The sequence below is a fragment of the Notolepis coatsorum genome (genome assembly GCF_963971535.1).
Source record: "Notolepis coatsorum genome assembly, chromosome: 4".
NCBI lineage: Eukaryota > Metazoa > Chordata > Actinopteri > Aulopiformes > Paralepididae > Notolepis > Notolepis coatsorum.
The window spans coordinates 131,238,268-131,251,607 of NC_140168.1; the positions used below are offsets into that span (position 1 = coordinate 131,238,268).

Consider the following 13,340-nt stretch of genomic DNA (forward strand, 5'->3'; position numbering starts at 1 on the left):
CGTATTACGGGGAGGGAAACTGAAGGGTGGGGATCGGGCGTTGTGAACAAGCGACTCCTACAAGTCGGTTGGTGCGCCTGCGTAGTAGAATCAGGAAGTGTCGGGGGCAGCGTGAGCCTCCCACGCGTTACTCCTCGACACTGAGAGATCGAGCTGCGCAGGTGAAAAGATGCGACTGCTGTTACCTCAAGTACCGGAGGGGACTTGTGCTATGTATGACTTAGTCCACATTGCAGCCGGCTTGTGGGAGGCAAGAAACAGCGTTCGTGACAGGGGAGGGTTGAATTGGATGATACGAAATTGGGATGGGAGAAAATATAGAAAAATGGGAGAAAAAGTGGACCAAAAAAAAAAAAAAAAAACTAAAACGCTCCATTCTCTCTTCTCCTGTGTTCAGCTATTGGGCTCTGCCTAAACCCATTCTCACAATGATGAAATGCTTGTTTCTCTATGAGCCCCTGAGAGTGTGCTACATACAGTAAAAAGAAAGTAAGTAAAAAAAAAAAGTTATTAAGAAGTAAGTAAAAAGTTCTCCCCTCAGATTATAACCCCCCTCCCTATCAAAGAACAGTTCTTGAATGTTTCCTGGAAGTACATGACCTTTTGCTTTATACATTAATTGTGCCGTTTTAAATTCCACAAGATCATTTAACTTGAATGTTTTTTACTTTAAAAATAATATGTTTGTGTGATCACGATAACCTGCAATGTGAACTATCCTTATGGCCCTTTTTTGGAGTATACAAAGTGGTTGTAGTGTAGAATTATAAGTGTTTCCCCAGACTTCAGCACAGTAATTTAAATATGGTAAAACTAGTGAACAGTAGAGAATGTAGAGTGATTTTCTATCCAGAATGTGCTTTACTTTACTCATGACTGAACTGCTTCTTGACAGTTTAGATTGGACATGTTTTGTGAGGTTTCCAGCTGATTTCATGGTCTATTATTACACCTAGGAATTTATTTTCATAAACTTTCAATAATCACATCATTTATTTTAACTTGTACTTGAGTATTTAATCTACAGTTTCCAAATAACATAATTTTAGTTTTGCTCAAATTCAATGATAATTTGTTTCTATCAAACCATTTTCTTTATTTCTTCATTTCAGATGTGATGACCTCTAAATAAATATAAAGTGTCTAAAGTGAATAAAGTGAGTGATAAGGTGAGTGTTTATTTAAAGTGAGTGTGTCCAATATCCGTGTTACCAGCTCTATCCAAAGTGTATGAGAGAGTTGTGTACAATAGATTAAGCGAATACACCACCAAGCTAAATATACTCACCAATTCACAATACGGCTTTAGGAAAAAGAGAACAACAAACATGGCAATATTAGACCTCATTGAAAAAATACATGATGCCATTGATCAGGGTGATTGTGGGGTGGGCGTTTTCTTGAATTTATCAAAGGCCTTTGACACCATTGACTTCACTATTCTACTTGGGAAACTACACCATTATGGCATAAGGGGTCTGGCTCTCAACTGGTTCAGTAGCTATTTACATGGTAGGCAACAGTACGTCGATATAAACGATCACAAATCAATAAAAATGGACATCAAATATGGGGTCCCCCAGGGGTAAATTCTAGGGCCTTTACTATTTATTCTCTATATAAATGACTTTGTCAACTCATCTGAACTTCTGCACAAAGTAATATTCGCTGATGACACTAATTTGTTTCTGTCACATAAAAATCCACTCGAGCTACAAGATCTACTCAACACAGAACTACAAAAAGTGGACACCTGGTTTAAATGCAACAAATTATCACTTAATCTCAGCTAAACAAACTTTATTGTCTTCCACTCAAATTGGATGCGCACACATCACATGTGCATAAAAATAAATGGAAAGGAGCTGTCAAGAGTGGTGTCCACAAAATTCCTGGGGGTCGTCATCGATGAGTCACTCAACTTCAAATGCCACATAAAATATCTACAAACAAAACTGTCCAAATATGTTGGCTTATTCTGCAAAATACGTAATTTTCTTCCCTTGCCTGCCCTTCTCACTTTATACAAAACCTTGTATGAACCCCTCATTAATTACTGTAATGTCATATGGTGCAACACATACCCCAGCCATCTCAAGAAACTAGAAAGCTTACAAAAGAGGGTACTACGAGTGCTGTCATGGTCCGGGTATAGAGCGCCCTCAAAGCCTCTGTTCCATCGCTTTGGTCTCCTGAGGCTCGCTGAATTTAACATTCATCAAAACGCATCAATTATGTATCAAGTTGTCAACAACATGAATCACAGACTGTCTGAGCTTGTCCCAGTCTGCCAACCACTGCACATCCACAACACAAGAAATAAGCATCTTATATTTGGCAAGAGGAGAAGGCTCAATTGTGCTAGCCTAAGCATAGCATGCAGGGGTCCACAGATCTGGAACAAGCTTGACGAAAATCTGAAAATGACTAAAACCTTTAAAACATTTAAAAAATCACTGAAAGAGGAACTGCTTAAATCATATCTCTAATTAAAATTATAACTTAGGAATACAATTGTCTGTATTATGTATATTGTTTTGTTGTTTATATTCTGTTTATCTGTGTTCAGGCTCCCTCCAAAAGCTTTAAATAGCTTCTTGGGAGACCTGGCACATGCACACAATTGCGACATTGTTATATCACATGAGGATACTTACATGTAATGTATCGTGTGTGTGTGTGTGTGTGTGTGTGTGTGTGTGTGTGTGTGTGTGTGTGTGTGTGTGTGTGTGTGTGTGTGTGTGTGTGTGTGTGTGAGAATAAATTCATTCATTCATTCATTCATTCATTCATTCATTCATTCATTCATTCATTCATTCATTCATTCATTCATGTGGATGTGTGTGCTGTGAGTGTAGATGGATGGGTTGATGTTACATAGAGTCATTGAGCATCCTGATGGCCTGGGGATAGAAGCTCCTTCTGAATCTCTCTGTACTGGCCATGAGACTCCGGTATCGCTTGCCTGACCGCAGCATATGCATACTATATATAGATATAGTAAAGGACTATGTGCAGGTAAATACAGACAGGTGAGGATAATATATGCGGTGAGAATAAATATATATATATGGTATACACAGCATTATTGTACATGCTATCATACAGAGCTATGGGTTATATGCAGGTGTACAAGTAAGCATATAGAGGGGTTATATGCAGGTATATTCAGACAAATAAGGGTATGTATATGCGGTAAATATAAAGATATAAATGTAAATATGCAGTATATATATTGGCATAACGACTAGAATTGGGGTATGGAAGAAAGAGGTAGAAAGGCAAAAATAAAATAATATTGATACATGTAGGCCATATTAAAATGAATGAACCCAACTGAAGTATATCATCTTGAGCATGTTTCTTATGTTTTTGTATGCTTTCATTTTAAGTGTTTGGCCCTCAGGGATAAATAAGGTTGATTGAATTGAAGTTAATTGAATTGCATAATTTTATTAAGAGCGATGCACTGCTCTGTTGTTATAATTTTATTTAACTATTGTATCACACGTTTTACTGTCCGTTCTATTTTATTATTTTTAGCCTATTTTAAAACTGAATGAAACCGCACTTTTTTACTCTGTCTATTCTATTTTATTATTTGTATTACTGAATGAAACTGTAAACAGAAAGGCCTATTGGGATGCTAGATCCTAATGTGAAACACTGTGATTTACCTTACCTTGCTACCTCTCTATCTTTTTTATGCTCGCTTATGCCTGTATTTACTGCTGTGAAGCACTTTGAACTGCAACTTCCATATTGATTGATTGATTGGGCTGACCCCTATTAGTCGATTAGTCGACTAATCGGTCGAAAGGAGCCGTAGTCGACTGCCAACCTCTTAGTCGAATACAAAAAAATATATATATAAAAATAAATATTATTATTATAATTTTTTATCATTCTTTCCAAAAGAAAAGAGGCCTAGAAGCGTGGCTAACGCTAATGGCACGCACACCAGAGGCTAACTGCCTAAGAAAACAGGCACAGACGCACTGAAAGAGGATTTCACCCATCTAATAAACACACTAGACTAGACAAATATCAAGATGTATCCATCAGTGGACCAATTGCATGCTTTTGCAGAGGACAAGAAGCCTTCAGTCGACTCCTTCAGACATTAAGCACCCCCACAGCCCAAATGGAATGATACAAAAATATATATATATATATATATATATATTATACATTTTTTTCTTTTTTTTGGTCGACTAATAGTCGACTAACTGCAAATTTTGGCCAATCATAGTCGACTATCCAAATCCTTAGTCGGGGACAGCCCTGAACAGATTGCAGAATGGGTACAATACAGTACAGCTCAATACACACAATTGTTAACACATTGGGGACGAAGCACGGATATATCCGGCTTTCGAATCCATGCGTTGTGGACAGAATCACGGAGATATCCGTGGGAAGTTGTTATTGCTTTTATTCCATTTTAATAACCTGTTCAAGGTCGCCGAGCGGCACTGCAGATCTTCCCTACTCTATGAATTCGACAATGTGCAATACCGTCCAGATCCTCTTAGGGGCGCTATCGCGCTACTGCAATGTGCCCTGTGGGCGAACGGATCGGTCTCTTTGTTTTCTTTCAACAGAGATTTGAGTAGCACGATTCTGGATCTGCAGCCTGTAGCTTGGATTACGTTTCGAATCGCAGATTTCACCATGCAATAAGGGGATTTATCATCAGCCAATGGACATATCGATCTACCAGATGGCGATCGATAACGGGGAAATGCTCGGGGGGATCCCACCGGCTCATGGTAAGATCTTTTTCACGTAAATTACAGCCCGATCAGAGCTTGCTATGATACTCAACCAGCCGACCAGCGTATGTGGCTACTTAGACGAACACGGTTATTGGTAATCAATAATAATAAACGACGTCCCCCGCCCCCCCCCCCCCCCCCTTTCATGCATACATGCTTTGGGATCGTCCGGATCATATGCAGTTTGAGTTATTTCTGTAGCATCTGTAAAACGGAAATGCCATTGGATATAACATTAGCAGCTATTAGCTCTATAACTAGCCTTCCAGAAAATATACTAGCCCAAATCCGCTATAAAGCTTATATTCACGGCGCTATAAAATGAGAACCTATTGATGATTTTTTTTTTCTTTAAGCCATTTTGAAGGGACGGTTTATGCACTCAATTGACAATGAGAATAGATAGCAGATAGCAATACTATAAAGTATAGATTTAGCTGTACAAAAAGCCACACGTTTGTTTACAAAAGCTGGCCCTCAACCATTATATTAGACGGGCCCCAGTGGCCGCGAAAGTGTTAAGGGGATGGAGACCAGAGAAAGACTTTCGTCTTGTTTACATCAGGGTCCCCCATATGAAAAGTGCTATACAAATAAAGTTATTATTATTATTATTATTATTATTATTATTATTATTATTATTATTATTATTATTATTATTATTATTATTATTATTATTATTATTATTATTATTATTATTATTATTATTATAATGTCTTCACAAACGTTGGGCCTTTTTGTAAGACTCACCCTGCTGAGCACCACGGACTGTTTGATCTCTGCCATCTTTCTCTCTCTGTCCTGGATCATCTGTTTAAACCCCTCCTCGGTCTGCTTCATCTGGACCTACAGCAAATAGACAGGGAAACAGGTCAGTACTTTGGGAGGGAGGGAGAGGGAGAGAGAGAGAGAGAGAGAGAGAGAGAGAGGATAGCTAAATGTCTAGCTAGCTTGGTAAGGTACTGTGGACAGGGTTCGCACAAGGTCCTTGAAGTGCTTATAGTGCTTGATTTTTTACCTGGAATTCCTTGAAAACAGCAAATATTTTAACAAGGTGCTTAAAAAGTAATTGGAATTCAAATCAACCATTCGCATTGAAAGTTTTGTTCATCCATGATAAAATAGTTCTGAATCAAGAAATAGCATTTTTTTTTATCTAAAGTGTAACTAATTGTCGGAAATTGGTTTTAAGCCATAAATATTGGATCCGATTTTTTTTTCAAAAAAAGAAAACACATTTAAAAGTGAATTGGATCCTTTTAAATGCCCTTTTAAAATGAAAAATAGTGCTTGGAAAAGTACTTGAAAGTCATTGAATTTCATTTTGCAATGTCTGTGGGAACCCTGTGTGGACATGCAGACAGACAGATTCAAGGTCACCTTCCTCTCTCCTCCTCTATGGTCACAGTACCTTCCTTTCTCCTCCTCTATGGTCACAGTACCTTCCTCTCTCCTCCTCTATGGTCACAGTACCTTCCTCTCTCCTCTCTCCTCCTCTATGGTCACAGTACCTTCCTCTCTCCTCTCTCCTCCTCTATGGTCACAGTACCTTCCTCTCTCCTCCTCTATGGTCACAGTCCCTTCCTCTCTCCTCTCTCCTCCTCTATGGTCACAGTACCTTCCTCTCTCCTCCTCTATGGTCACAGTACCTTCCTCTCTCCTCTCTCCTCCTCTATGGTCACAGTACCTTCCTCTCTCCTCTCTCCTCCTCTATGGTCACAGTACCTTCCTCTCTCCTCCTCTATGGTCACAGTCCCTTCCTCTCTCCTCTCTCCTCCTCTTTGGTCACAGTCCCTTCCTCTCTCCTCTCTCCTCCTCTATGATCACAGTACCTTCCTCTCTCCTCTCTCCTCCTCTATGGTCACAGTCCCTTCCTCTCTCCTCCTCTATGGTCACAGTACCTTCCTCTCTCCTCTCTCCTCCTCTATGGTCACAGTACCTTCCTTTCTCCTCCTCTATGGTCACAGTACCTTCCTCTCTCCTCTCTCCTCCTCTATGGTCACAGTCCCTTCCTCTCTCCTCCTCTATGGTCACAGTCCCTTCCTCTCTCCTCTCTCCTCCTCTTTGGTCACAGTACCTTCCTTTCTCCTCCTCTATGGTCACAGTCCATTCCTCTCTCCTCTCTCCTCCTCTATGGTCACAGACTAGTACCTTCCTCTCTCCTCTCTCCTCCTCTATGGTCACAGTCCCTTCCTCTCTCCTCCTCTATGGTCACAGTACCTTCCTCTCTCCTCTCTCCTCCTCTATGGTCACAGTACCTTCCTTTCTCCTCCTCTATGGTCACAGTACCTTCCTCTCTCCTCTCTCCTCCTCTTTGGTCACAGTACCTTCCTTTCTCCTCCTCTATGGTCACAGTCCCTTCCTCTCTCCTCTCTCCTCCTCTATGGTCACAGTACCTTCCTCTCTCCTCTCTCTTCCTCTATGGTCACAGTCCCTTCCTCTCTCCTCCTCTATGGTCACAGTACCTTCCTCTCTCCTCTCTCCTCCTCTATGGTCACAGTCCCTTCCTCTCTCCTCCTCTATGGTCACAGTACCTTCCTCTCTCATCCTCTATGGTCACAGTACCTTCCTTTCTCCTCCTCTATGGTCACAGTCCCTTCCTCTCTCCTCTCTCCTCCTCTATGGTCACAGTACCTTCCTCTCTCCTCTCTCCTCCTCTATGGTCACAGTCCCTTCCTCTCTCCTCTCTCCTCCTCTATGGTCACAGTACCTTCCTCTCTCCTCCTCTATGGTCACAGTACCTTCCTCTCTCCTCCTCTATGGTCACAGTACCTTCCTCTCTCCTCCTCTATGGTCACAGTCCCTTCCTCTCTCCTCCTCTATGGTCACAGTACCTTCCTCTCTCCTCCTCTATGGTCACAGTCCCTTCCTCTCTCCTCCTCTATGGTCACAGTACCTTCCTCTCTCCTCCTCTATGGTCACAGTACCTTCCTCTCTCCTCTCTCCTCCTCTATGGTCACAGTACCTTCCTCTCTCCTCCTCTATGGTCACAGTCCCTTCCTCTCTCCTCTCTCCTCCTCTATGGTCACAGTCCCTTCCTCTCTCCTCCTCTATGGTCACAGTACCTTCCTCTCTCCTCCTCTATGGTCACAGTACCTTCCTCTCTCCTCTCTCCTCCTCTGTGGTCACAGTCCCTTCCTCTCTCCTCTCTCCTCCTCTATGGTCACAGTACCTTCCTCTCTCCTCTCTCCTCCTCTATGGTCACAGTACCTTCCTCTCTCCTCTCTCCTCCTCTATGGTCACAGTACCTTCCTCTCTCCTCCTCTATGGTCACAGTACCTTCCTCTCTCCTCTCTCCTCCTCTATGGTCACAGTACCTTCCTCTCTCCTCCTCTATGGTCACAGTACCTTCCTCTCTACTCTCTCCTCCTCTATGGTCACAGTCCCTTCCTCTCTCCTCTCTCCTCTATGGTCACAGTCCCTTCCTCTCTCCTCTCTCCTCTATGGTCACAGTACCTTCCTCTCTCCTCTCTCCTCCTCTCTCCTCACAGTACCTTCCTCTCTCCACTCTCCTCCTCGATGGTAACTGCCCGGTGGGCCTTGTGGTCTGTCTCGGTGCAGAACTGACACACGAGCGCCTGGTCGTCTCTGCAGAACATCTCCAGCAGCCTCTCGTGCCGCTCGCAGATCCTGTCGCCCATGTTCTCCACGGGGTCGATCAGCTTGTGGATCCTCAGCGTGGCGACTCTCCAGTGAGGCTCCAGGTGGGTCTCGCAGTAAGAGGTCAGACACACCAGGCAGGACTTCAGAGCCCTGAGTCGCATCGACGTCGCGGCGCACACGTCGCACGCCACCTCGCTGGGAACAGCGGTGGCAGCGGCGGCGTTGGCAGATGATGTGGGCGGAGCCGGTGAGGAGTCGACCCCCATCGCCCTGAACATGTCCACGATCTCTCGGAACGCGGTGTTGACGCTCAGGTTGGGCTTCGGCGTGAAGATTTTCTCACAGGCGGGACACCGGCAGACCTCGCTGCGGTCCCAGATGCCGCGGATGCAGGCCTCGCAGAAGTTGTGTCCGCAGGGCGCAGTCACGGGGTCGGTGAAGACGCCCAGACAGAGAGGACACTGGAGCTGTTTCACCGACAACAAATCACCCGCGGCGGCCATTTTCTGGAAAAGGGGCGGGGAAAAAAGGATGTTTGTTTTCACGGGAGGATGTTTGATTGAGAGGAAAGTCTTTGTTGAGTAGGCCTACAGCCAGATTAAATACTGAGGAACTACTATTGTCTGTATATCTCCGAAGATAGATACCAATCTATCAGTTTCAGTTTCAGTTTAAACTTTATTTGAACAGGACAGCACACATTAACACATTGGACGCCAGACCCGAGTATAGTCGGGTTAACTCGCCAACGCTTGAGCGCCAATCACGAGTATAGTCAGGTTTTAATTGTTATTTATTCTATTATTGATATCCATTCATTTTCATCCATCCAACCTGATGTTATCGTTGGCAATAGGTCTGAGCTCGCAGAAGGGCAAATACCGCCGCCTATCGTCTCCCGGATGGTATTGCACATCATTGGATTGGATTGGCTGGGGATGTGCATCAAAAAAAAAAGTCCGGTCCGGGTTTTGCTTCTCGGGCATGCAGTATCGTATACCACATTGACTGGGGGGATTGGGAGCAGCGTGGATTATGTGTTTTGGATATATAACGTTGGATCAATAAACGCGATCAATATTTGGAATGGCGATCAGGAATTGGATTAATCTTTTTGCAGGACATCAGATGTGAGGTAAGGAATCTATGTTACCAATTTTGGGTTAATCAGATGTTCCTTTCACAGCGATCACAACGTGTCTGTGTGTGTGTGTGTGTGTGTTTGTGTGTGCACGCGCGCGCGCGTGCGTGTTTGTGTGCCGTTGGCGCCGACCAAGGCACAGATAAGCGATTTTTTCAGCCCGCTTCTGTATCGTGCATGAGGACACATATACTATCGATAATCTGGCGTTTATTTGAAAACAATTCATAAATCAAGCGACAAATGGCACGATTTCTAACTAAATACATTGAAGCTCGATTTGCTGGAGTTTATTGAGATGAGCCAGAACGCTCTAGAAATATATTGATATTCATCACGGTATAAAACGGAAATGTACTGATGAAAAAACTCCGTTTTGTACATGTTGACTGCAAGCAACTCATTGATAAGTGACAGGTGTATTAGACCCATAGCCATAATTTAAGATATATTTTAAGCACTCGCAAATCTCCCCATCCTTCCATTGATTAAAGCGGTGGCCATCTAGACCTATATCGGGCATATAGCTCCGGCGCTGAATGTGTTAATGAACATAAAGTAAATGTGTGAGACAGTGTTAGCCTTAGCCAGTGTTTATGATGAATTGAAAATGGGGGACCCTGATGTAAACAAGACGAAAGTCTTTCTCTGGTCTGCATCCCCTTAACAATTGTGTGTATTGGCGGCTACGTGGCGTAGTGGGCGAGGCGCTCGCCACGAATGACGGAGACGCTGGGCTTGCCTGTTCGAGCCCAGCGCTCCACATTGCTTTCAGTTTAGCTGGTCGTTCATACTAATACACATTGGCCGTATTAGGGGGTGGGAAACTGATGGGTGGGGATCGGGCGTTGTGGACAGCGACTCCTACAGGTCGGTTGGTGCGCCTGCGCAGTAGAATCAGGAAGTGTCGGGGGCAGCGTGAGCCTCCCACGCGTTACTCCTCGCCACTGAGAGATCGAGCTGCACAGGTGAAAAGATGCGACTGCTGTTACCTCAAGTACCGGAGGGGACTTGTGCTATGTATGACTTAGTCCACATTGCAGCCGGCTTGTGGGAGGCAAGAAACAGCGTTCGTGACAGGTGAGGGTTGAATTGGATGATACGAAATTGGGATGGGAGAAAATATAAAAAATGGGAGAAAAAGTGGATAAAAAAAAATAAAACAATTGTGTGTATTGAGCTGTACTGTATTGTACCCATTCTGCAATCTGTTAATAAAAATGTCAATCAATCAATCAATCAATCAATCAATCAAGCCTAAGCTAATTTTCAACTGTGGTCCCTGGGCCTGGTGTTAAAAAGCCGCTAAAAAGAAAGCATAACATGTCTATCAACTATGCGTTCAGTAGAAAGATATCCGGCCTAGCTTAGCACAAATGAATGGAAGCGGATATGGACCACTAGCCTAGCTGTTGGCCAGAAACATTTCTCCCGGAGGTTTAAGCTAGGCTAGTGGACCGTATCCGCTTCTATTCCTTTGTGCTAAGCTATGCTAGCTTGCCGCCGGATAGCTTTCTACTGAACGCACAGAGAGGACATTTGTATCTTCTTGTCAAATACACACACACCCACACACACATGTGCACAAACACACACCCTTTCCCACCGCTATAACAAACACATCATTAACTCTTTCAGTGCCACTCACGAGATTTCTCGTGTTTTTTTTATAGGTGGTTGCTAGCCACTCACGAGATTTCTCTGATTTTTTATTTTTTATTGCGATCTGAAAAATGATTGCATCACCCGAGCCTACCAGAGTATAGCCGAGGGGCGCCGACGATCACTGTGGAAAAAAGCGCCCCCTGTCGTCTCCCAGATGACATAAGTGATTTTGGAATGGACTCAATGAAAATGAATGGGGGAAAAAATCCGGTACTCCACATTTTCCAGTTCACTGATCCAGCCGGGGTTACTAGAGTTCATTCTGGAGCCTCAGATCCCCGCGGATCATGGAGTTCTACTGTATCACGTTGGATCCATACACGTATCGATTTTTTCTAATGGTGATCAGGAATTGGAATATACCAGTTGGATACCATCTGATGTCAGGTAAGGACTCTATGTTATCAGTGGTAGGATAATCAGAGTAAGTTTGATGAAGTTATAAGTTGTTTTGTGAAATGTCTTCTTTCGGTTTCACTGTAAAAGTCCAAGAGGAAATCAACAAAGCGATTATCCGTGCGCGGCCGTAATGTGCGTGCATGCACGTATAATATTGATCATCTAGCGTTTATTTGAAAACGATTCATAAAAAGGCCGACGAATATCAACGTTGTGGAATATTCCACTAAAAGACGATTTTCATAGAATGCTCCAGAATTAGCTGTTTTTTATATCAAAACGGGGGCTTTTCTAACTGCTCTGAAACGGCAACGACGCGATAAAAAAACAATCTGCCTTCACAGCACTGACTGGAAAATAGTCTTTGATAATGCGATGGGCAGATTAGACACATAGCCATAATTTAAAACATAGATTAGGCGATATTAACGTTAACATTGGCGCCGATGGTGGCATTCAAGCTGTAAAACGGAAAACCAGGCGTGGCGTTGAAAGTGTTAACACATTATGACAACATTTACCTGAAATATAAGGCTCTGGCAAATATAGTCTTTAGAGCACCACACCCCCCATTTAGATAGTTGTGTCAAGAACCAAAATTCTGTGATCATTCTCTGGCTAAGATGTTTTGATGATTGATTTGACTTCTATGGACCTTTTATAAAATATTTAGCCCCTGTGTCCCTCCCAAAAATCCCGGCATTTTTTGTCAGATGGCCAAATCCAAAATACCTGCTGACGCCATCTTGAAAAATTTACTTTTGATCCAGAGCACCTAGAATCATGTATGAATAAACTTTTTTGTGTAAGTCAACCATGACGATTCCAATTCTGACATCAGTTTGACTCTATGACATCAATTTGACCCAGAAATCCAAGATGGCCACCATCTAGTAGAGCGAAAATGTAACTTAATGTCAAAACCAATTTTACCATGGTACTGCTGTACTTTAAACAAACTACCTTCATAAGGATCTCAGCTAAATAATTGATGAATGTACAGCAGGGGTGGGCAACTTTGTATATGGTGAGGGCCACAAAATGTCCACAATCAATCTGGGGGGCCGCATTGTTTATCGGCAGTCCCGCCAGTAGTACCCCATCACTCAAATAGCCCTAATAGTCACAAGGTATATAAACAATTATAATTTGTTGTAACTTTGTTTTTATTCCATTTCAAATGCATTTAGTAATGCAATTTCAACTTTATGAATTTATAAACAGCTGAATTTAAAAGTATTGCTGTGTAACCCCAAATATATACAAAAATGATCAATTATAATTAAGGCTTCTAATAAAATAAATGTATGAACTTAAAGCCCACTGCTCAACAAACACAAAGCAGCATTCCTGCTGCATTTCACTACAACAGTAAATCAAAAGTGCAATAATAAATGATTTTGTTAAATGTATAAACTTTTATCCTGCTACTAAACAAAACATTATAACACTGAAATGCATGTTATGGATATGAAGCACTCAGGAATGTTTTGTTTAGTAGCAGGATAAAAGTGTATACATTTAACAAAATCATTTATTATTGCACTTTTGATTTACTGTTGTAGTGAAATGCAGCAGGAATGCTGCTTTGTGTTTGTGTTATTAGTGTTATCTGAACACTATAGTAAACAAGTAAAGTGCAAGTAAAGTAAAGTGCAATACTACATGCCTCCCATTGACCCTTTATCAAACTGGCATGACATTCACCCTCGCCCCACAGTGGGTCAATAATAATAATAATAATAATAATAATA

At 42.5% G+C, this 13,340-nt stretch overlaps 1 protein-coding gene across 1 annotated transcript in view; it reads right to left on the minus strand.

Moving 5' to 3' along the window:
* LOC311226696 (uncharacterized protein) overlaps positions 1-13,340 on the minus strand; it is a gene marked incomplete at both ends in the record, with an annotated part of 43,454 nt that overhangs the window by 26,626 nt on the left and 3,488 nt on the right. The window contains 2 exons of the mRNA XM_084312108.1: positions 5,529-5,624; positions 8,273-8,887. Coding sequence (XP_084168234.1) covers positions 5,529-5,624; positions 8,273-8,887 — 711 coding nt within the window. The remainder of the gene's footprint in view (positions 1-5,528; positions 5,625-8,272; positions 8,888-13,340) is intronic.